This window comes from Equus przewalskii, chromosome 1, assembly GCF_037783145.1.
Source record: "Equus przewalskii isolate Varuska chromosome 1, EquPr2, whole genome shotgun sequence".
Classification (NCBI taxonomy): domain Eukaryota; kingdom Metazoa; phylum Chordata; class Mammalia; order Perissodactyla; family Equidae; genus Equus; species Equus przewalskii.
The window spans coordinates 124,776,230-124,801,414 of NC_091831.1; the positions used below are offsets into that span (position 1 = coordinate 124,776,230).

The 25,185-nt window shown below is 52.3% G+C and overlaps 1 protein-coding gene across 2 annotated transcripts in view; it reads left to right on the forward strand.

Annotated features, from left to right (window-relative positions):
* The window catches only part of ITGA11 (integrin subunit alpha 11), a 118,259-nt gene that overhangs the window by 44,457 nt on the left and 48,617 nt on the right, over positions 1-25,185 (forward strand). For both annotated transcript variants that reach the window (XM_070622645.1, XM_008526087.2), the window contains exons 3-7: positions 9,759-9,859; positions 13,990-14,081; positions 16,658-16,772; positions 19,446-19,573; positions 20,718-20,866. In XM_070622645.1, coding sequence (XP_070478746.1) covers positions 9,759-9,859; positions 13,990-14,081; positions 16,658-16,772; positions 19,446-19,573; positions 20,718-20,866 — 585 coding nt within the window. The remainder of the gene's footprint in view (positions 1-9,758; positions 9,860-13,989; positions 14,082-16,657; positions 16,773-19,445; positions 19,574-20,717; positions 20,867-25,185) is intronic.

The following is a 25,185-nucleotide window of genomic DNA, read 5'->3' on the forward strand; positions in this document are numbered from 1 at the left end:
GGGCCCAGCCAGAGAAGAGTCAGAACAAAACCCACAGCGGGGGCCCCAGTGACCAGGTCTAAGTGTGGCATTGATATATACTGACACAGAAGGGTGTTCAAATATAAAATAATTAGGTGAGAAAAGCACGCTACAGACCCTTGTATGTAGAATGACTCCGTTTTTTAAATTCCCTACGTAAATGCCTAGCCGATCGTCTGCAGCCCCGCTGCTGGTGGCAGTTGCCTGTGGAGGGCCGGGCTGAGCAGGGGAGGGAGAGGCCTTGCACATTTACTTTGCACAGTTTTGCTCTATGAGCATCATACAACAAGCGTGTGTTACCTTTATAATCTAAACGAGTTTTCAATAATACTTTTTAAATAAGTGAGTACTTTTTTGAACCAGTTAAAGTAGGTATTTCTTATGTTGTCTTGTGACCAAAAGAAACAAAACACATTTTGTAAAGACCCCAATCTAGGACCATCCCTGGACAGCCAAGGAGGCTGCTGTGGTCATGACCCCCACGGGGAGGGAAAATTCCCGGGACTCACATGCTTTGTCCCTCGTCCAGAGGGCCTCAGAGCCACTTCCTCAGCAGATCCTTCACACAAGGGCTCCCAATCCTGCCTGTGCAGCTGGGGGCTTCTAAAAATAGATCCCCAGGCCCTGGGCCCAACTGACTGAACCAGAACCGCCAGGCGCCGGGAACCTGCACTTGTAACTCCCCAGGTGTTCTCATCACCACCAAGGTCCAGGTGTCGCCGCCCTCGAAGTCCTGGGTGGTAAGTAGCCCCGGTACGTGCAGCCCCATGTGGTGGATGGGGACACTGCGGCCCAGGGCAGCTAACAGCCCCGTCTCAGGCCAGGGTGCGCAGTCTCTTGGTTCCTCTGCTGGAGCTTCTTCTCCTCCCGCAGCTGAGGTCACAGGTGTTGGGAGACCAACCCGGGCTGGCAGTCAGTGGTCCCCATTTGCAGGCTCCCAGATTCCAGGGGTCCCACTAAGGCGTGTGATTAGCTAATTCATTCGACAACCGTATTTTAGGGACCTATTCAGTGCAGACACTGCTCTGGGTGCTGGGGTATCTAGAGCTGCCCACCTGGCCCACAGGGTCCTAGCTCCTCGGCAGCTCAAATTCTACTGGGAGAAAAGGATGATTAAAAGGTAGATAAAGAAGACAGCATCAGAGAGTGCAAAGGGCCACGAGGAGGATAAGGCAGGGTGGTGAGGCATGGAGGGACACGTGGTCAGGAAAGGCCTCTTTGGGAGGTGACTTTGGAGCTGAGCCCTAAACGATGACCTGGCTGTGCACAGTGTTCACAGCAGCGCTGGTAAAAGTGAGGACAGGCTGGGGAGCAGCAGGGAGCTAATGCAGAGCCTTGGGGTGAAGCGGCTGACCTCACTGGCATGGATTTGGCCCTTTGAGCCCAGAGAGGATTGCGGGTCCCTGAGCCTCTGCTTCCCCCACGTCAGCAGTTCTCACACTGGACGGTGGTGCTTCTCAAAGGGGAGTGCGCATCAGCATTCCCTGGGGGCCTGTAACACCAGGATGCCAGGCCCCTCTTCCAGCTCTCATCTGTCGGTAGGGCCCAAGATGTTGCATTTCTAATAAGCTCCCGGGGGAGGCTGACACTACTGGGCTGGAACCACCTTGAGACCCTCTGCGGTGCTGCAGTGGGCTGTTGGCTTCCTGTTTCCTCTATGAGGCTAGAGGCCCCCTGAAGGCAGAGAGATGCCGCGTTCACATCGTGCCCCCCGTGCTGGGTGCATTAGTAAGAACTCAATAACTGCTTATGATTCAATGAGTGAATGACGGTGTGGATCATCAGCAACATGAAATAATATATGTAAAGCCCTTAGAACTTAACAAGCACCACGTAAATGTGATAGTCAGGGTTCTCCAGAGAAACAGAACCAATAGAATGTGTGTGTACATATATATGGAGAGAGAGAGGATTGATTGATTGATTGATTATAAGGAGTTGGCTCATGTGATCCTGGAGGCTGGCAAGTCCCAAAATATACAGGTTGAGTCAGCAATTCGGAGACCCTGGAGAGCTGACGGTGTAGTTCCAGTCTGAAGGTCAACAGGCTGGAGACCTGGGAAGAGCCGACGTTTCAGTTTGAGTCCAAAGGTAAGAAAAAGCCAGTGTCTCGGTCTGCAGGCACTCAGTTAGGAAGGATGCTCTCTTATTCTGCGGAGGGTCAGCCTTTCTCTTCTATTCAGGCCTTCAGCTGATTGGATGAGGCCCACCCACACTGGGGAGGACAATCTGCTTTACTCAGTCTACCGATTTAAGTGTTCATCTCATCCCAAAACACCCTCACAGACACACCCCAAATAATGTTTGACCAAATGGGCACCACATGGCTCAGTCTAGTTGACATATAAAATTACCCATCACAGTATGCATGTTTGTTAAAATACACATGAAGGATTCCCATCTCCGATGGGAGTTTTATGGAGGCAGGGAGAGTAAGGGATGTACAGCAGAGGGGTCCTCATTTTTCGGGCCCCCAGGAGTCCAGGCCTGCCAGGCATGTGAGTCACAGGGAACCACAAGCTCCTCCAACCACCCCACAGAAGACCTGCAGGTGCCGTCTCCCTCGGGCAGGCCACCTCCAGCGGGTGCAGCCCTGTTACTTCACAAAGGGCACGATTTGCTTGCCGCAAGACAAAAGCCGATCGTCAAGAGGCAAGATGATGGTGGAGAAAGGGCATTTTATTACAGCTTGCTAGCAAGAGGGAAGATGGCTGACTAATGTCCAAAGGACCATCTTAAGTCGGGCACAGAGTCTTGAAGCAGTTATATAGGCCAGTGGGTTACAGGGGAGGGGTTAGGAATGTTGACCCTCTGGTGTTACAGACTGGGAGTTGCCACACCAGATCTTTCAGTTGTCATTGGTGATGGCTGTCAGCATAGACTTTCTGTTTGGGGGGTCATCACATTCCTAAGGAACTCAAAAGAACAAAGGTATCGTTTTAGCGCAGCTGGGTGGTATATGCACAAGCAGGGGTCAAAAAATCTACAGAACAGGTGGATCTCCTGGAGGGTGCAAATCCAGCTGGGTTAGTTAGTCAGAGGTCATGCAAAGTTACAACATGGTCTCTTTTCTACAATATGGCTTCCCTTATGTCAACCCTGTGTTGAGCCACTTTCAGCCCCAGGGCCCTCCCCCACAGCATTCAGGTTTGCTGCGATCAGCACTTCCCCAGCCCCATCTTGAACACATTAGCCACCGCGCTCACGCCGGCTGGAGGAGATTCCATTTTCCATGGAGAGAGAGGGAGAGAAAAAACCTCGCTAAAGGAATACTCTCTCCTTTGTTCCCTTGAGTTCTCTGCTCCTCCAGGGGAACCCCACCGCCCCCACCCCTCGATGCCCTTATCTGATTTCAGGAAAGGACCATGAAGCCAGGAAATAATGGAACTGGGGCCTCGAATGGGTTTGAGTGGAGGGGCGCACTGGGGGAGAGGAGCAGAAGAAGAAGGGAATGGGCTGAGAGAGGAGGGGGCAAGAGGCCCCTGGGGGACAGGCCCAGCTGGCTAGGGGAGGGCAGCATCCTCCCCATGCTGGGCACTGCCCAGCCCCTAGAGCTGGGCTTTCTGAACTTCCTGGTCCTTCATAGTGGTGGAAAGAGCACTGGACTTGGAGTCCTAGCTCTGAAACAGACCAATGTCTCTTTCCAGGCTTGTCACATCTGCCTTCTGAGCCTCAGATGCTCACTGCCCTTCCAGCTCAAAGCTGTCCTGGTAATCAAAATCAAGTGCGATTCAACTGCGTCAAAAGTTATTCACTAAAATAAAAAGAATAATCAGTGGTAACTGGATTTCCTGGGATGTGAAGTCCAGGTCTTGCAGAGAGGGGCAAAGAGGTTGGCCAGGGAGGGCATTAAACCCACAGGTTGCCTTTCCTAGGCAGTCAGTGCTGGCCTCTGGGCTCAGGGCTTCCTCCAGGGGCAGGCCCATCAGTTGCAGCTTTCCTCCTTCCTTCCCCCAGCATCTGATGGCCTTTTTGTGCCCATGGCCTCTGCTCGTCCCATCTGCTAGGGAGTTAAGCTGCTCAGACCTGCCTCCCTAGACACAGACAGTAGAAGGCCAGGCTGGGCCTAGATCCTCAAGCCCCTACTTCCAGGCTTTCCACCCTCCCTGGCTTGTGGGGAGCACTGCCCTGGGATTCAGAATACCATGCACCAGCCCAGCTCTGCCACCGTCTGCTCTGAGACCTCAGACACAGAACTTCCCTGCTCCGAGCCTCCAATGCCTCACTGGTATGTGATGAGCTTGGCCCAATGTTTCCCCCCAGCCCTGATGGTCTGCGAGGCCAGTTACCAGGTAACCAGAAGCATCTAGAGTGCAGGGCTCCCTGTCCAAGTGGCTGCTATAAGTGGGATGCACACAGATCAAAAGGATTTCTGTTTCCACAAGCCTGGGCCAGGGGACAGTTTTACACACTTAGTTAAACAACCAAAGAGAAATAACACATGTTGTCAGCAAGTCTGCCCACTACTCACGCAGTAGGTGTTTGCCCTTGATGGAGCCTGAGCTGGGGGACATGAATCTGAATGCGAGCATTGATCCTGGATGCCGTGTTCTTCTGATAGCATAGGAATATATGGAATTTCTATGGCTAATTTTAACTATTTGCTCTATTTGCTTTTTTTTCTTGCCTTACATATTTTAGTTAGGATGTTTTAAATACCTGGAAACTCAACTCAAACAGACTTATACAGTAAAAAGTAGTTATTGCTTATATATTTGGAAAGTCCAGCAGCACTTCAGGCTTCGGATCTAGTTTGATCCAGGGCTTCACCATGTTATCAGTACTTTAACTCCTTCTCTTGATGCTTCTCTCCATCCTCCCTCTCTCAATGTATCAGCTCAAACTCCTTATCATCACAAGGTGGCTGCCAGCAGTTCAAGGCCTTGCATCTACACACTATGGCATCCAGAGAAAAGGGAGCACTTTGGTCTCTGAGTCCCAAGAAGTCCTGAGATTCATGCTGATTGGGGTGACTTAAGTCATTTGCCTGCCCTAAGTCAATCACTGCAGCCAGGGGATCAAACTGGCCTGGCCTGAGGTATGTGCTTGGTCCTTAGAACCAGGAATGCAGCCAGAGTCCCTGGATCCTCAAACAGAAGTGAACACTGTGGAGAAGAGGGCAGTGGAAACCAGGAGGCAAGCAACATGGACTTTTCACGGAAGCTGGGTCACTGCGTTGAGCCGCCAGGCGTGGATAAGATGCCATTTCTCAGCAGCCCCTCTCCAGGCGCTGAAATGGGGGCTCCCTTAGGCCCAAGGCAAAGCCAGAGGCTCCTGAAGCTGCTGCTGCTATAGACTGTCAGACAGAAGGTCCCACCGGTCCACGGGTGGCTTCAAGACCAGCCTGCGCGGGTACAGCAGGGCAGACGAGGATGTCTGGGCTCTCAAGAAATGACAGCCCGAAAACGCTGGCCATAGCAGGTGGCAGGGATTCCCTGCTGGTTTATGCGGGCAAGCCCGGGGTGATCATCGAGGGCTTCCTGGAGAAGGTGGGAATTCCTACTGGATCTTAAAGGGATGGCCTCCAGAGTGGGGTGTGTGCACCACAGGGGATGTGCGAGACAGTATACTGGAGGACAGAAATAAAATGATTCAAGTTCTATTTAGGGTTATATTTTATCTGAAAAAACAGGATTACTGATATTTAATGTACAGATTGACAGTTGTACACTAGTATAATGTACACATATTGGGAGGACGTGTTACCCTTTTTTCTGATAGCAGAGTACAATTTAAAAGGATCAGAGACTAAAATTGCCTTGAAGGATGGACCAAGGATAAGCAGAAGTCAGGATGAGTCCCGTAGGAATCTCGATGGAGAGGGTGTGAGGTAGGGAGCGAGGGGCCCCTTCTCTCAGCCTGGGTCCCGCTGGGAGCCAAGGGCCCAGCGCCCAAGGGGGCCATGTCCTGCCTTCCACAGGTGACCATCTCCATGGCGAGCCCCCACCCTTGGCAAGGCCCTGCTTAGAGGGGTCCTACAGGGCTGCGGCTGAAGCATGCTGTCAACGCTCCCATCCACCGCAGCCCTGCGCCCCACGCCTTGCGGGAAGGATGCTAGTGCCCGCAGCCAGTGAGTCACGACACGCGGCCCATGGAAAGGGCCCGATGCTCGCTCGCCACGACCTTTGGGGTTTGCCGTGCCGTCTGGGGCCCACGCCAGAGGGGATAGGGTGTCTAGCCCCTGCGAGGCACAACAGGCCCTGAGGATGCAGATGGCTATATAAGGCTGAGGCTGCAGGAGGTGGCAGGGGCTGCCAGACCCCAGGAGCAATTTGGCTGGTCTCCGTGGTGATGCAAACATTTTCCCTGCACTCCACAGCGGGACTGAATCATCTCCTCAAAACCTCAAGCCCGACAGGCACACGTAATGCCGAGACTCGAGGACGGCAGACAGAGCTAACCCAGGCACCCACTTCATGATGAAGAAATTTGGGGCCACACAGAGAAAGCTGTCCCAGGAGAACTAGTGCCAGCCCGGCCACAGACGAACTGTGGGGCCTGGGTCAGCTCCCCTCTCAGGGCCTCAGCTTCTGCATCTGTAATAGGGAAACAGTAAGCCATGACCCCCGAGTGAAGGGCCAAAGACGCCCCGAGAAATCCAGTCCGGGAGAATGGAGAGGGGCCACAGCGGGCAGCCCTGGTTCTTTGAAAAGGACAAAGCCTAGGCTTGTAGCAAATTTGGGGTCACAATGACTTGGTAGATTTACTGGCAGAGAGTCACATGCTGGCCATTGCCAGAACATGACTTCTAGGAAGCCACCAGTCTTCGTACATAGCTTATCTAGATACAGCCCCTTCGGTTTCTCGATGCCTTTTGACATCTGTGACTTCTCACAGTGACCCTGGGAGGTAAGCAGTGCAGAAATCGTTAACCCCATTTCACAGCCAAGAAAACAAAGATCTGGGAAGTTCAGTGACCTCAAGGCCACACAGCCAGCTGGTAACAGAACTGGGATGAAGACCTGACCCCTAGATTCTCAGCCCAAAGATCTCACCCTGTGTTGGGGGCCCCACCACGTCGCCATCAAGAACTCAGAATTCCTCTCTGTAAAATGGGCAGAGTTGTGAGGAGTCCATCTTGTCAGGCTGCTGGGGTGTTTTCTGGAAGACATATGAGGAGAGCTTGTCTGGAAGATGGTCATGGTTCTCCTAATCTAGAACCTGCTGTGCCTGATTCTCCCAGAAACACCCTGGCAAGTGTTCCTCAAAGGCACTCTTTCCGGAAAGCACCCACATTGGGCAGTGGTGTCCTGGAGGGAGCATCTTTCTGGAAGACTCGCTCACATATCAGGGTGACCTTGAAAACCAGCGCAGCCAGAAAAGCAAGGTTGGAGTGCAAACCTCATTTCCTGACCTCTCTCTCTCTCTCTCTCTCTCTCTCTCTCTCTATCTCTCTCTCGGTTTTTGTTTTTTGTTTTTGGGGGTTTTTTTGCTGGAAAGAATGGAGCAGCCTTGACTACACAATCACTCGCAGAATTAAGTAGCCAAAAATCACATCGTCTAGACAAATAGAATTTATGGGTCCAATTAATTCCTGCTGGTCAAAAATAGACATGCTTAATAAGTGGATATATTTAGAATCTGTCATTATCTGGTTCTCGGGGGAGAAACTGCAGCTCTTATTTCACAGACTTAATTTCAAACAGAGCTCTGTTAACTCCCACTTCAGACCTCCCTCTCTTTCCTGACAGCACCGAGCGGGGGCAGGGGGGAATTTGACCACAAGAAGCCACTGACGTCCTGCGTAGCCTGAACCTCCAGGCCCATCCCCTCTCAACCATCCTTTGTGTGTGTGTGTGTGTGTGTGTGTGAGGAAGAGTGGCCCTGAGCAAACATCCATTGCCGATCTTCCTCTTTTTATTTGAGGAAGATTGTCGCTGAGCTAACATCTGTGCCAGTCTTCCTCTATTTTTTTATGTGGGATGCCACCACAGTATGTCTTGACCAGTGGCGTTAGGTCCACGCCTAGGATCTGAACCAGTGAACCCCAGGCCACCAAAGCCAAGCAAGCGAACTTAACCACTCGGCCATGGGCCGGCCCCAGCCCTCTCAACCATCTTAAATCGGAAAAACAATGATTGCTTCTTCTTTGGGCTGCACTGCCAGGGCTGGGAGGCTGCTCGGCGAGCAGGACTCCAGAAAGTTCTCCTCGCTCCCAATGTCTCACTCGTGCCTGTGCCCCAAGTGCCACTGCCACCTATTCTCTGCCCCTCAGGGCCTGGGATCCCTCAGGGCTGAGTGAGCTGTGGCACCCCCTGCCCTTACAGCACAGCTGTCCGTGGAGGGTTCCGTTCTCCAGTCACGAGGGCCTGAACAGAGGCAGCTGCAGCTGAGAGCAACTGGCGCCCGGAGCCTCGAGGGTTCCAGAGACGCCAGAGGTGGGCAGCACTGACTGGCAGGTGGGCACCAGAGGGACACATCACCCACTTTCAGGGTGTCACTTATCATCAGCACTGGGTTCCGGCTCCCTCCCCAGGCCGCTCTGGGCTGCTCTTGATGGTGCTGCCCTCTGGTGGGCTGGAGATGGGGCATGGAGGGTGCTTAGGAGCACTAGGGAGAGGGCCTGGGCCGGCCAGTCTGAGATGGGATTCTCCCTGGCTTCAAGGGAGGTGAGTCCCCAGCCCTTGCCGCCAGGGCCACGGGCTCTGCATCCCAGGCACTGCCAGGGCATTGCTGGGTCAAGAAGGAGTGGCCCTCATTTCTCTCTATGCATGCGTGTCAGCAAGATGTGTTAGTTTCCTGTGGCTGCATAGCAAATTACTGCAACATACGTAGATGGCTTACAGAAACAGAAATTTATTCCCTCAGGCTCTGGAGGCCGGATGTCCACAATCAGGGCATCAGCAGGGGCTGAGCTCCTTCTAAAGGATCTGGGAGAGAATCCTTCCTGGCCTCGCCTGCTTCCTGTGGCCCCAGGCATTCTTTGGCTTGTGGCCGCATCCCTCCCAGCTCTGGCTCCGTCTTCACATAGCTTTCTCTTTTCTCTTGGTCTCTCCTTTGTGTGTTTCTTGTAAGGACACTTGTCTTGGATTTAGGGCCCACCTGGGCAGTCCAGGATGATCTCATCTCAAGATCCTTCATCACAACTGCAAAATCCCTTTTTCCCAATAAGGTCACAAAGGCCTAGGCTCAGGGCAGAAGCCCCGGCTGGGCAGCTGCCCCTGGCCGCTCTTTAGCCCTGCTGGCTGCCTTGCCCACCCTGAGCAAAGACTTAGTGGCTCAGGGGACAACCCCAACCCTGAGCAACATGCCCACATCTGGGTCACCAGCTGAAAGGCTGTCATATATGCTGAGGAATGAGGCCACCTGCAGGCAGTGACAGATGGCCAAAACTCTGGCTCCAAAATCCTCCTTTCTCTGCGTGAATGACCACCATTGCCACTCTCCCTCCAGGGACAAACTCATAGTCCCTCATTAAGACCAGCTCGAGCCTCACGTCCTCCATGTTGTCTGCCCTGCCCTCTTCTCCCGGGGACTGCCTCCACCCCACTGGCTGCAGGGCACCGTGGTCTTCGTCTCCGTATCGCCACATTCTGGCAACGGCCTGCATAGACCACAGGCCCTGTGACTTTACGCGGAAAGCCGAGCATCTCCCCCAGAGAGAGAAAAGCCCCTCCTCCAGGATTCCCTCCCACCCTCCCCACCCCGTCTTCCCCTCAACACTGCCCTCCAGGTTCCAGTATTTGCCAGGAGAGTACCTCCCTCAGCATCTTTACTTGTCTTCTCTTCCTTCCCAGGCTGGTCGTGGGCGCTCCATTGGAAACCAACGGCCACCAGAAGACAGGGGACGTGTACAAGTGTCCGGTGACCCAGGGCAACTGCACCAAGCTCAACCTGGGTAACTTGGGCTGCCAGCCTCTCCACGATGAGGCCACCATTGTCCAGGGTGGGGCAGGCTCTAAAGCACATCCACGCCCGCAGTCACGCTGGCTCCTCACAGCTGTCCAGTGAGGTGACCCAGCTGGTATCGCTGCCCCATTTCACAGATGAGAAAACTGAGGTCAGAGAGAGAAAGCGACTTGCCCATAGTCACACAGCTTGTCAGGGGCCGGCTAGGATTCAAACCCAGGCCTCCAGTGTCCCAGGCCACTGCTTTCTGACCTATCCACTGCCCCTCAACTCAAGGTTTCCTCTCCCAGCAGGAGAAAAACACTGTCTGTCTTCTTTCTGATTTTGAAATAACAACAATAGCGAAAATTCATCCATTTCATATAATGTGCACCGTGTGCCAGGTGCTGGTTTTTTAGGTATTTTGACTCATTTAATCCTCGCAACAACCATATGAGATTCAAGCACTTAACAAAGGAGGGAATGCCAGCCTGCGGAGGTGAGGGGACCTGCCGGGGTGGCCCAGCTCATAAGCAGCGAGGGGGGGATGCCAGTGCAGGCAATCCACAACCGCCCTTAACCACCACACACGCTGCCTTTCTGAAACCGGGGCTTCGTTCCTCTCTGGAGAGCCTTCAGGCCCAGGGGAGATGCCGTGAGCTGCCTCATGCCCTCCAAGCCCTCGTAAAACCTGTGTGTGTGTGCACACGCATGCATCCACGAACACACACACACTTGCGGCTGGGCCATCGCCTTGATTTCAGAAGAAGGAGAAGTTCCATTTGGGCTGAGAAGCCACACTCCCAGGCCTTGCCCTGGAGGACTGGCCGCCCCTCCCCCAGGAGGGGAACCTCTGCCCTAGAGCAGCAGCGTGGGGCTCCCTGGGGAGGTGGGGACGGGAAGCGGGGGCCTGGTGGGGGACATGGCAGAGCTTCAAGAGATAAGACGGATGAAAAGGCCCACATCAAAGAGAATGCCCGAGGACTCAGATACCCGGGCCAGCTGTCCCGTCACGTGGTCCGGGATGCTCCCACTGTCCACAGCTGCGTCAGTGCCATGGATGGGAAGTTCAGACCCCAGCTGGGGCCCAGACTCCAGTGAGGAAACAGTCTAGGGGAGGCGGGAGCCTGGCCGGCGGCTCAAGAATCCCAGTCATCCCCACCCTGAGAATGCAGGCTTCTGAAACAGGCCAAGCTGTGTTCTCCTTCCAGCTGTACAGTTTCCTCATAGTGTGTCCATGGGGAGCTCACATCCCCTCTCTGAACCTCGGTTTGCTCATATGTAAAGAGAGGAGGTCAACTCAAGGACCTCAGGATCCATTCCAGGTCAAATATGTCCCCCAACCTGTGCTGAGCACCCAGTCTATGTCAAGCACTGTGCTAGTTACTGGGGATACAGCAGGGCTGTCTCCACGGGCTCTGCTGGGAGGGGACGGTAAGCAAGTAGACAAATTAGAAAGCAGGGATAAATGCTGTGCCATCAACCGGAGTGCTGTGATAAGAGGAGCTGAGCAGGGGTGGGGTTTCTACCTTAGCAAGGGGGTCAGGGAAGGCCTGTCTGAGCAGGTAACACTTGAGCGAAGGTTTGACAGTGAGAAGGAGTCAGGTGGGGCATTCTAAGCAGTGGGTGAGCAAGTGCAAAGGCCCTGAGGTGGGAATGAGCTTGCTCTGAGGATGGAAAGACGGGCCATGTGGCTGGGGCAGAGGGAGTGAGGCGGGTGGTGGGAGAGGTGGGCTCTGGGCTCAGGGCCTGGGCCCCTGAGAGAAGCTCCTGCTCCAGGTGGGGACACAGAGGAACTGGTCATTTCATTTCCTCTGTTGCTCTGGTTTCCAGTGTGGTCCCGATTTCCCTCCGCCCTGCCATGAAGCTGGCAGACCCTGGGAAACTGCCCTGAACCGGGCAGATACGGGAGGCCGCAGGCAGCAAAGGGAGACAGAGGAGTGCTGGGCAGGAAGCCCCTGTTTTTGGGCAGTGGCGCGGCAGGAAGCCTCTCCGTCATTTTACCCCAGGGTGGGAAGCTCGAGGCCGGGAAACCTGAGTCCCAGGTTTTCCAGGCTCTGAGTCACACTGAGTCAAGGATGTTCTTTCCTCTCTCCCCAGGGAAGGCTAAGTGGGTGTCAGTCATTCACACCTCAGTGTGGGAGAGTCCACCGCGGGCACTGTCTTCCCAGCACCTGGATGAAGGCAGGGTTCCACTGAGGGCAGAGGCTGCGGGAAGGGGTGTGATCTGGAAGGCAGGCCTGTGTGCAGACAGGCTTGTGCCCCTGGACCCTCACAGAGACCTGCTGAGAAAGGTGTTAGTGTTCCGGCTCTCAGAGGGGCAGACTGAACCCAGGAGAGGTTAGCGACCGACTGCCCCAATGCAGGAAGCCAGTACGCCGCGGAGCCGGACTCGAACCTGAGTATGTCTGACTCTGTCTGACTCCGTCTGACTCCAACGCAGGGGTCTTCCCTACCATGCCCTCTGCTTCCGGGCCCGCACAGTTTCAGTGAGGACTTAGGTCACTGAGACAAGGCAGAAGGAGAGAGGCAGGGTGAGGAGCGGGATGTGCCCCCTACATCAGTGGGGGGCAGCATTCTCCAAGCCGCCGAGGGGTGGGTGCCTAGTCAGGGCTCGGAGCTTCCTCTCCAGATTCCTCACTACCATCCCACTGCCGCCACAGGCCTGCCGTCAGACGGGAGAACTCAGGTGGATGTCAGACGGCCTGGGTTCCAGTCCCCCTCTGTCATTTGCCACTCACTGGTCTAGTAGGAGTCCCTGCCTCTCTCTGCCCCTCAATTTTCTCATCTGTAAAATGGAAATGGTGACTCCTGGGCCTCCCAGGACCCAGAGGGGATCCTGGGAGGACACGTGGGGATGGTACTTTTTAAATGATAAGGCACCATAAAAACACCAGGGTTATTACTTTTTTTTCTCTCTGCCTTTTGTGGACAGACAAGACAGAAGCAATCCCAGTCACTTGCAGCACAGCCGCGAGGGGCTGGGTCTCATAAAGGAGACTCACTCCCAACTGAGGGAACCAAAGGGACAAGCAGCAAACACAGCTGCCCCCGTCCAGCCACGTCCAGTCAGGAGCCTGGAGTCCTGGTCTCTGCGGAGGCCTGTGACCCGAAGGGCAGGCCAGCTCTTCACGCTTCCCATCGCCCACCAAGCAAAATGCAGACCTTTCTTGGTCCAGGCTTCCCAGGTCTTTAGAGATCCCGCCCCTCCCCCAAGCAGAGATGTCTAGGTCCTCACACGGCAGGTCAGGACTCGCTCTTGGCTCAATCTAATGCCCAACTCGCTTCCCCTAATCTCTGCCCCACCACGTGGCCGTACACGTGCGCGCGCACACACACTCATACACACCCACACACATCTGGGGAATTCAAGCTCCCTTCCTTCCCTTCAGTGGCCTGGCAGAAGGATCTCATAAAACCTTCGCCATGTAACTTTGTTCCATAATTCTAACCTGCCAGACCCTCTCCCTAGACCGTGTTGCTATGATCCTGCCCCTCAGTACCTCTCCTGGCAGCCAACCACAGAATGACATTCTTGGGCAAGACCTTGAAGTCCCAGGAGGTTCTCATTAAGTTGGCTATTCGTTACTTGTGAGAGAGAATCAGCTGTCATGCATCAGTTTGTCAGATGAGCAGAGAGGCGGGCCCTGAGAGAGGAGGACACGGGGCTGGCAAGTGCTGATGACAGGTTGGCTTGAAGGAAAATGTGGAGGGGACACTGCACAGAGAAGCCAGCCTAGGTGGGGGGCCCTGGTACGTGGGGGGTGGGACTCAAGGGGAATGCTGGCGTCCAGTCAGATGACTGAAGGAGGGAAAGCTCCAGACTAGGGGATGGAAGGCTCTGTTATGTGTGTACTGTGTGACTCTGGGCAAGTTGCTTGGCCTTTCTGAGACTTGGTTTCCTCATTTCACAAGGAGTTGTGAGGGAGTAACGAGACCGTGTCTGGGCAAAGGCTTCATAAACTGTGAAGGGCTGCACTAAGGCACGGGTGAGGGAGGGGCCCAGAGGGCTGGGAGAATCAGGAGGACTCTGCCTGGCACCCGCCCTGCCACAGGCCCTTCTGGTAGCCGGCGGCAGCAGGCTCTGGGCCGAGGGCAGTCCGGAGGGGCTGTAGGCTGAGCTTGTCCCTCCCACCCCAGGAAGGGTTACCCTGTCCAACGTGTCCGAGCGGAAGGACAACATGCGCCTCGGCCTGAGCCTGGCCACCAACCCCAAGGACAACAGCTTCTTGGTAAGAGCCACCCCCCACCCTGTCTGAGCCTCAGCCCTTCCTGCCCCACGCACCCTCCGCTTGAGGCTGGGAGAGGCACAGGGTGACGGAGCATGTCCCTACACACACCCCCACCCTCCACCCTCCACGCTGCCTGTCCACACACGCTCCAGGCAGCAGCTCCTCCACCAGCTTCCTGTCTGTGCCCTTCTGCCTGCTGTGCCCTAAATTTTTGAGGGGAGACAGTCCAGACAGGAAGAAAGATTGAGCCGTTTGATACGAATACCTCCAGGGTGAGGGGGGCAGACAGCATGAAAGGACCAGGAATAAATAAAGATAGCCGACAATTCGATGGGAGGCCTCTCCCTTCCTTTAGGGAGACAAATTTCTAAAGCAGAGGCCGAACCGCTGCTCCAGGTTTGATCAAAGAAAAAAGACACACCACACCCCCTGAAGAGACTTTGAAAGGAAGCCATAAATGAGTGAACACAGGTTTGCGACAATCGAGGAAAGAGTAGGGTAACGGGTCACCCGGACTGCGCAGGATTAGATGGAAGGTGTCCCAGAGGAGGTCTCTGTTTTGTTTTTAAAGAAGAGACAGGTCTTAGCAATAAAGAAAGAGGAGGGAGTATTTGGGCTGAGGTGGGAGAGACATTCATTCATTTAGACAACAATTTTTGGGAGCACTCACAATGTACTGTGCCCAGTGCCGGGCACCAGGGAGTCAGGAGTCAGAGCTCCTCCCCCAGGAGCTGACATCCTGATTAGGGGAGTAACAGTAAGCGAGTGAGTGATGTCAACAGGACATCAGGACAGAAGGGCAGCAGGGGCCGAGCAGGAGCTCTCTGAACCCCGCCCAGGCTTTGCGCACAGCAGGCGAGTGAGTGCTGGTGACAGTCGGCGTGATGGATCTGCAGGGCCTGCTCCTCCCTGCCATGTGGGAGTGGCCCCCCATGAGTTTGGGGGATTCTAGGGGTTCAAAACAGGATCCTTCTGGAGCTGATAGCTCCTAGAAACAGCTGCGAGAGAGGATTTCAGAGAAAAATTACCCCAGAAAGCCCACTAAAATGCACCACTTGTTTTAAGATGGGAGGGCTGTGTTACTCTTGGCTCTTGTCCGTCAGTCCATTTCTGTCTACAGACGAGACATCTAGGATGTGAAGCGCCAGACACCCTGGCAATGAGATGACTCGGATGCTCTGGGACTTGAGCAGAATGTAGTGGCTCTGCCAGGGAAAGTCCTGAGGTGCCTCGATGTGTGGTCAGCCCATAGCCGTCCATCCTCCCCAACCAAGGCAAACAGGATCCCTGGCCCTGTGCACACACATGCCTGTCAGGAGCCTGTTGCTACACCCCCTTCCCTCTGAGGCTCCTTGTTGCGTTCCTACTAATTTGATTTCACCCACTTTACAAAGTGGGATGAAGGCCCAAGAGGGATGGTGTGACATACCCTCTGGGGTCTATCTGGGTAGTTTAAGTCCCTGGTTTATAAATAGCAACTTTTTTTAAACTCATTTGCCCATCCGTTTATTCATTCACTCATCAATCCATCCCCCAATAAATTATCCTTCCCTCTATTCATCCATCCATCCCTTAATTCATGCACCCATTCATCAATATATCGATCCACACCCTCATCCTCCCATCTAATCATCCATCCTTCCATCCATCCCTTCCTACCTCCATTCATCATCCATCCAGCCACCCATCCATCCATCCATAATCTTTCTATCCACCCATCCACCGATCCACCCATCATCCATCCATCTACCCATCCACCCAACCATCCATTATCCATCATTCACCTTTCCATTCTTTATTCTCCCTCTACTTCCAAAAATAATTTACTGCAGCTTCAACAAAGGACACAGATAAAATAAAATCTTTAAAATCTGAGTATAAAAAAAGACAGCTAATTAAAGAAAGGTATTGGCAATAGAATAATTATTCTTCCAAACCAAAGAAAATTACAACACAAAATTTAGTCCTGAGTTTCCTGGCAGCAGGACAAAAATGGAGACATGGAGCTGGGCTTTCATTTTTAATAACCCTGACTCTGAGAGGAACTCTTCACTCAGTCTTTAAATGAGGAGTTGATATCAATGTTTTTGGTAGCAGAGAAAGAGCAGAGGTGTTCTTTTTTCTTTCTCTAACAAGAGCCATGGCATGTTGTTGGGACCCAGTCCTAGAAATATCCCAGTAAGGACCTTCAGTGACCTGTTCAGACAGAGGGGCTATTCTAGTTACCTTGAAAGGTCCACTCCCCTGGATGAAAAGGCTTTCCCAGATCCTGTGTGGGGGGTGGGGTGGGCAGACTGAGTGAAGGAGAGTCACAACCCTAGAAGATAGGATAGAAAATGGCACCCTTGAAAATACAACAAAGGACTCTAAGATTAGTTTTTCCCCATTCCACCTGAAACCAAGGGAACTGGTACACCTTGTAGCAAAAGGGAATTCAGTTAGACTCAAAGAAGACCCTCTAAACCCTGGGTGTTTGTCTTGGGTCTTGGAGGTTGGGTCTGGACTGAAGGCTGTTGGGCCTGGACGCACCCTGAGGCCCCCCACTGACTGGGGGTCTGACTGCGCTTCCTTTACAGGCCTGCAGCCCCCTCTGGTCTCACGAGTGTGGGAGCTCCTACTACACCACAGGGATGTGTTCACGAGTCAACTCCAACTTCAGGTTCTCTAAGACGGTGGCCCCAGCTCTCCAAAGTAAGTGGCTTCTAATCTGCAGACTCAGGCTGAGCGGCCAGCAGTCTGTGGGAGGCTCGGGGCTCTGATCCCCGCTGTCCTGCAGCTACAAAGCAGCACTTAGACTCTCACCCCGCCCTGCTCCGGCTCTCTGGGTAACCTGGGACCACTCGCTTCACGTCTCGGGGCCTCTGTGGCCCACCCTCCCACACGGAGTGATGGTGGGGGAGAAATGAGCTGAGGTTAGGAAGACAATCCTGGCAGACAGCGAGGCTCACTGCAAACACACCTGAGTGGGGAAGAACTTGCTGGGCCACCATGTATATCAGGCAAGCTGTGCACTGCACAGGGGACGTCGTTCGATTAGACTATGGTGTGAATGGTGCCCCCTAATGTTATGCCTTGCTGTTGTCTGTGGATAGGGGGCCAGTGAGAACAGAAATATCCCTGGTAATAGACCCATCAAACCCATGTTCCTGGACATCAGGAAGCTCTACCCAGCTTGCCAGGAACTTCACGGAACGCAAAACCTCCCACACACTCCCCACCTGCCAAGAAAATCTGGGGAAATGATGCTGAAACCTTGCCTCCCTCGAGCCCAGGCTGCTTGGCTCCGAGCCTCACTATTTCCTCTGGGCTGAATACCATCACCCAAGCAGCTGCTGCCCGTTTGATTGAGGGTGAGAGGATTAGCACTCCAGCTAGCCCGCACCTCCCTCCAAACAGCAGGGCCCAGTCCGAGATGGAAAGATGGTACCTGAGTTGGGGGAGGAAGCATCAGTCCAGCAGGGGCTCGAAAGTGGTCCTCTTATTGCAATGAGGAGGTGTGGAGTTTATTCACACAAAATGGCAGAGAGAAGGACAGTGCTGGGGCTCAGGAAGAGGCTCAAGGTGAGTCGCCCCACGCCCAGGGCTGCTCTTTCCTCTGGGCCAGGGTGTGACCCTCCCAGCCACCCAGAACCGCCTGTGGGGGAGGCTTCCTCCCCTGACTGACCAGCAGCAGTGCCCAGGAGCTTACTGGACACAGATTCCAGGGCACTCCCCGTGGAGGTTCTAATGCAACAGGTCTGGGATATGCCCCGGGGTGTCTGTGTGTGTGTGTGTGTGTGTGTGTGTTTCAGTGGGGTGTTCACCCATGTTTAGGAACCACAGACCTAAAGCAAAATTCTTCCCGACATGTCTTAAAAAGAAAACTTTGAAGTTGTAAGGAAGAAATCAGCAATAATAAGTGCATTCCAGTAATAAAACTGTCTTAAAAATAAAAGAAACCTGGTCCCTACCACTAGATTGGAAATTCCTCCCAATCAAGAAGTTTCTGTCTCGGTCACCCCACGTGGCGCTCCGGCATGTGGCAGGTGCTCCCTCCTCAAGTGTGGAGCTGAACCACACTGGAACAGGACAAAGCTATCAGGCACGGTCAGCCCGGACATGTCAGGGTGTCACATGCTGCACAGAGCATGCAGCTGGGATAAGACTATCTATGCAACTTCTGTGAAAGCAGAGGTGACTCTGAGCATCGAATCACCCAAACACTTCTAAATGCTGCCCCAGACGCAAGGCCTGCGACGGGCACCTGGGTTCAAAGCCACCCCCCTTCCTCTCTCTAGTGAGCACGGGCTGCAGCGTCTGCACCTTCCCGATGCAGGACTTCCTGGAACAGATCACACACAACAGGCTCCGGCCTTATTGCTGCAAAGTAGATTTTCTAGCAGTGCGAAAATCTCTAGTAAACATAAGCAGATGCCCAAACTTTCAATATAATGTAATATAATATAAATCATAGCATATTTCAAAGTAACCCCAACTGTTCACAAACAGAAATAAATTACTTAGATTTTAAAAGAAGTTTCTTACATTTCTTATAGTACCGATGTTTCATTAGTTTTCTCTGAAAAAATGTCTCTGAAAAATTGATTTTTATTATGCGTTTTAATTACATATTAATGTTATAAGAATATAGAGAAAGCCTTATGTTCAGAGCAGAAATAAAAGCATGAGAGCTCGACCTGAGTCTGTCATTGCCGCATTGACAAAGTGGTTTGCTTAAAAAAGTAAAAATAGGATCAGCTAAGATTTCTGGAGCACTGGCTTGGTGCTCCGCCCTGTGGAAGCATCACCCCATTGATTCCTCCTGACAGCCCTCTGCTATCATTATGCCTGTTCTAGAGAAGAGAAAACTGGGGCTGAGAGGTCCAGTGACTTGCCCAAGGTCAAAGCCAGGAGTCAAACATCATGACTCCAGGCTCCATATTCCTAGCCGTTACACCATACTGCCCCCTTAAAAAGTGAAACCCCTCCATTTGGGCTGAAAGTCGTTAAGTCCAGCCTGCCCGTTTCAGTAAAACAAATTATAAAGAGATGCCAATGTGAGCAGTGTTGGCTGCCTCAGAGACACTGACCAGCTGCCCGTGGTCAGTCCGTGATGAGAGCCGAGCGGGTCAGGCTTCATCTCAGCTTTGTTTGCATGGCCAGCACAGAGAGGTGGAGCAGAGCCAGGAATTCTTGGGCTCGTCATTCACATTGCCCAAATAAATGTCCAGCCCAAGGATGGCTCCCCAGCCCAGGGAAGTACACACATGTAATTATATACATACAACAGAGTCCTTCTATTGTCCTTTGGACAATGAACCGGAGAATCAGAGACTTGCAGACACTGGGCCCTGGGGTAGCTGTGACCATGTCCCCACTTCCCAGGGTGCCAGACCTACATGGACATCGTCATTGTTCTGGATGGTTCCAACAGCATCTACCCCTGGGTAGAGGTTCAGCACTTCCTCATCAACATCCTGAAAAAGTTTTACATCGGCCCTGGGCAGATCCAGGTGAGCATCTCTGGGACTCTTTCCTCCTCCAAGCATGGCCCCCCGAACCCATGGTAGATACTGCCCTGGGATGTGGGGGAGCATCTTTGCATGCACTAAGAAGGTGTAGGTGGAAGGGCCAGCACCAGGGCTCTGTAGCCCAGGACACTCATCTCTGCTGGGCACATGGAGGGACAATTTGGGGGATGCCTCACCTCGAGGGTCAAACATTGTCTTCTGGAATAGATGCTACCTATTAAGAGAAAGTTTGACCAACTAGAGAGTGAGAAGGAAGGCAGGAAAGATTGAGTAGGTGCTAGAATCCTGCTGAGCGGGGCACAGGGGAGAATTAGACACACTGATCTTGGAGAGGAGACTGGGAGAGGGTCGTAGCCGCCAGCACATATTTGAAACGCTGCCTGGCTGGAGAGCAGGTAGATTTATTCCCTGTTGTTTTGGCAGGCCAAATGAGGACCAATGATTAGAAGTTACAAGGTGGCAGATTTTAAGTCAATCTAAGCAGTTATTTTGTAACAATCAGGGCTGGTAAAAAGGGAGTGGGCTTTCCTGAAGCGGTGGACCTCCCCAACCTTGGAAGACCACCTTTTAAGGTATTGTGGGTGAAAGTCCAGCATTACAAAGGCACCAAATAACCTCTGCGGGCCCATCCAACAGTCGCATTTTGTCATTCTAGTTCTGCTGTAGGTCTTTAAGGTTTTTTGTTTCTTTCAAGGCTATTAATATTGTCTATATTTTATCAGCCTTGGGGATAAAAGAACCTCTTCTCTTCCAAGTTTTAAGGAACCTCAGTTCCAGAGTTTGGTGAACAATGTCATGCCCCTCCCCCAAGCCATTCCTAATATTTTAGACTTCAATTCTATGCTCAGCTTTTGTCTTTTTAAGTAACAAACATAATCTCTTGGGCCTTTCTTTAAATCACAGTCTCCTGTCTTGATAAGTGCCTCCCACGCGTCTCACCAAGCCGTCCGTTGTTCCCAGAGCTTTCAGAACCTGCTGCCCTCAGCCTAGCTGCTCTCCCTCGGGAGGTCCTGAGCCCTCCTCGCTCCTGAACTGTCCCAGACAGTGATGCCTCAGGGAGCCTGGCCACCGCAGGTCTCAGTGTCGGGGGTCGAGATGTTCTGTCGCCTTCTCCTCTAACTTGCAGGTTGGAGTTGTTCAGTACGGAGAAGACGTGGTACATGAATTTCACCTCAATGACTACAGGTCCGTAAAAGATGTAGTGGAAGCGGCCAGTCACATTGAGCAGAGAGGAGGAACAGAGACCCGCACAGCATTCGGCATCGAATTTGCTCGGTAAAGAAAAAATTAAATTTTCTAAATCTGATACCGTTCTAGATATATATTGCCGTGTAACAAACCCCCACCAAATTTAGTACCTTGAGACAATAATTTACTAATGCCTGAAAGTTCTGGGAATTGGTTGGGCTCAGCTGGTCAGTTCTCTCTTGGGTTCTCTCATGTGGCTGAAATCTGGTGTCGGCTGGGGCTGTTGTCATCTGAGGATCTGACTGGACTGGACATCCAAAATGACACACTCATGTGCCCAGCAGTTGATGCTGGTTGTTGACTGACAGCTCAGCTGGGGCTGACCACACATGGCCATGTGGCTTGGTTTTCTCACGTCATGGCAGCTGGACTCTGAGAGCGAGCTTTCCAAGGGACCCACGCGGGAACTCTAAGACTGCCTATGACCTAGCCCCAAAAGTCCCCGAAAAAACTTCTACCATATTGTATTGATCGAACAAGTCACTATGGCCAGCCCAGATTCAAGGGGAAGAGAATCTGATTCTGCCTCTAGATGGAGGAACGGCAATGTCACATTGCGGAAGAGCATTTGGGATGGGAGATATCATTACAGCCAACTTCGGAAAATACATCCTGCCACAGAGACCCTATAAAAAGTGTAGGTTCTTTGATGGCAGAATCTTCCTGTGGAGAGTTGTCATCAATGAAGTGTGAAGAACACAGTTAAATCTAATCTCTGAGATCATAGAGTAATGAGGCTGGTTCCTTAAAAGTCACCCCAGAACTCACTCATGATGACAGTGAATGCTGTCTCTAGTCGTTGTCCACACAGACAGCTACGTGCTTATTCCAGTAATGTGGCCACTGCTCAGAATGCTGTGTTCATCCCCTCTGAAATCAGTGAGTGATTTTATTTTTTTATTTTTTCTCCCCAAAGCCCCAGTGCATGGTTGTATATCCTAGTTGTAAGTTATTCTAGCTCTCCTATGTGGGACGCCTCCGCAGCATGGCTTGATGAGTGGTGTGTAGGTCTGCACCCAGGATCTGAACCAGTGAACCCCGGGCCACCAAAGCAGAGCATGCAAACTTAACCACTCTGCCACGGGGCCAGCCCCTCAGTGAGCACTTTTTTGCTGAGGCCTGAACTCCTGTGATGGCTACATCCAGGGCATTTAGATTTTAGATGTATAAATTTTACGCCTGTGAATGTGAGTTCCGCCGTGTTCATTGAGACCGCAGTCCCATTACCTTATAATCCCACCTCACACGGGGTTAGTCAATGTGTTTAACAGGATTCCACAGTGTAAGAGCGATTTAGTAGTAACATGACTTTATGTGGTGAAAAGATTGTTTTTTCCCATCTCACAGCTCTTTCTAAGTTACTGCTCCACTAACCTATTCTGGTTGCTGATAAAACCTCCTCATGCCTTTTTCCTAAATGAGCCTTCCTCCTTCATTGGGATGAGCCCCTGAGCCCCCAGAGCCCCCTGGCAGGCCCTCGTGAAATGGCTGGGCAACAGCGGGAAGCCGGTGCCCACTGAGCTATCACTTCCTCAGTGGGGAGCCAACTGACTCAGCAGGGCTCGTTCCGCAGCCCACCCACCCCAGGTCAGTTACAAGTGTGTGACTCCCCAGGCAGTGTGAACATCCGGGCCTCACAGGCACCACTGGGGTGTGCATCTGCACCTCAAGTGAAGTTGAAACCTCTCTTCCCGGCCTGCCACGCTTGGGTCCCAAATTACAACCGGTGCCCTTTAAGGTGAAAGCTTTTCTCCCCTCACTAAGCTATTCGTAATGCTTTTTTTTCTGTGCACCTACTAAAGTAACAAAGATCCAGGCCATGGATTTGACGGGTTACAAAGACAGTAACCTGTGCCCCCACCCCATAGGGGAGCTCTGATAAGCATCAGCCTAATTCAGTAAGGACGAGAGAGAGAAGGCTCCAAGGGAGGGGCTGGGGAGGACTGCCAAGACAGGGTGGCATTTGACCTGTCCTGCGAAGACCCCAGGAGTCCAGCAGGGAGAGGCAGAGAGAAGACATTCACAGAAGACCTTCTGCCCTGGTAAGGGCCAAGGAAGGGGGACGTCGAGGGACATTTACATTCATGCTCTGGCCGTGGCCTGGGGTTCGTGTTGGGGTTAGTGAGCCAGGCAACTGCAAAGATGGCTTGGATCCAGACTATGAGGCTGATAATGTTGTAGCTAAGACAAGCGTGAGTGGCCACTGAAGGTTCTTGGGGATGAGAGTGTTATCACGAGATGTGCACATGAAGCCATGTATGGCTTGGGGGGTTGGGGGGTGCAGGGACAATGGTGTGATTCATCTTAGTTTACTCAACACTTTTTATTGAGCACCTACTACGTGCCTCACACATGAACAAAACAGATAAATGTCCTGCCCTCAAGGGCTGACAACCTAGAGGGTGAGGCAGACAATAAACAAATAAACAACATAGATGCTAGAAGGAGATAAAAAAACTATGGCGGGAGCCAGCCCGGTGGCGTAGTGGTTAAGTTCACGCATTCCACTTCAGTGGCCCAGGGTTTTCAGGTTTGGATCCTTGGCATGGTTCTACACACCACTCATCAAACCATGCTGAGGTGGTGTTCCACATGCAAAATAGAGGGAGATTGGCACAGATGTTAGCTCAGGGCAACTCCTCCTCAGCAAAAAAAAAAAAAAAAAAAAAAGCTATGGGGTAAAAATTGAGCATAGTAAAGGCACTCAAGTGGATTGAAGAGGACAGGTATTTCCTCAGTATTAGAGTGGTCAGGGAAGTTTGCACCGAGAGCTTGCGTTTGAGTGGAGTGTTGAAGGAGGTGAGGAATTTGGCCAAGCAGGTCCTGCCTTCCAGGGAGGGGCACAGCTCATATGAAGGCCCTAAGACAGGAGCGTGCCTGGTGGTTCCAGGATCAGTGAGGAATCCGGAGAAGTTTGGTGTGCGTGGAGGGGAGTGAGCAGGAGGAGGGGCGCAGAGGGATAACGGGGCCACGTCACAAAGGGTCTGGTGGGCCATTGTCAGGACCCGAGAGAAATGGGAGCCAGTGCAGGTTTTGAGCAGCAAGAAGCCATGATGTGACCTAACTTCTCACAAGATCACTCTGGCTTCCACGTTCACAGAAGCTGCTGTGAGTTTAACGCTCTCACTGCTCTCAAGGAACTTACAATCTGTTTACGTAGGAACACATCCAAGTCTTTCACGCAATACGAAATCAGACTTCAAATCTAATGATTCATGCCAGTGTTTACCCCGCTGCAGATTCGTGCAGATATTCACACTATTCCACTATTTGGAAATATGATCCTGAAATTTTTCCTGGCTCCATATATAATAAAACCTATTTTTTCTCTGCCATATTTTTTGCATGGAGTTTTGTTCCTTGGCCCTCCAATGAGGTCATGGAAGCATCTGGAATCTCCTCTGAGGGACTAGCTGAGTTCTCCCTCCACAGGTCCGGCTTCAGCCCAAAATCTGCTCTAGTCGTGTCAAGTGTGCCTTTGCCCTGCTTCAACCCACAGTTCGTACTGAAAGTAGAGAGTTTTTTAAAGTCAACATATCCGATATAGCACAGAACTGCTGAGAGAGTGGCAGCTGGTCTGTTTCTCCTAGGTGGTAGCTCGAAGATGCCCTGAACTAGCATATTCCAAGTTTTGTGAATTCCTCAACATCTAAGTCATGCCCATGAGCTCATCAGCTGAGACACCTTGGTTCCCCACGCCTTGGGGCCCGGAAACGGGCTTTAACTTGGCACTGGAGAGTTAGATCTGTGGGTCAGACCCGGGAGAAATCGCTGCAGGGTTTAAGGGTAACATTTATTTTTAGATCCTTATGAGAAATTCTACCTGCTGGGCCAGACTCTTGGGCCATATCATGTCTGTCCTTCTTAGAACCTCACAGTCTAAGGGAGTGTTGGCCGCAGAGGCACCAAGAGCCAAGGATGGCTCGAGAGCAGTTTTGCACGCTTCATAGGTTGCCAGCTGCACGAGCCTCTCCACAGCGTCAAGGGCCAGCGTGCCAGCCTCTGGTCCCCTGGCTGGATTGTACAACAGGCAGGCCAAGCCCCTGCTCTGGGCACTGGAAACAAAAAGCAAGAAAGAGGAATATTTGTCACAGAATTTGATATTTAATAGTTCCCAAAATAAAACGAAAGCAGTCCTCGTGGGAAAAATCAGAACTTTGTCAGGCTTCACCCCCTGCGTTTTATGGATTAGTGTGGTTTGAATTACTCTGGCACATCAACTTTTCAGTACTTGGGGAAGTGGTTCCCAACTCTGATGTTCGTTAGAACTTTTGAAAAATACTGATGCCCCGGCCACACCCCTGAGATTCTGATTTCGTGAGTCCAGGTGGGGCCTGGACATCATT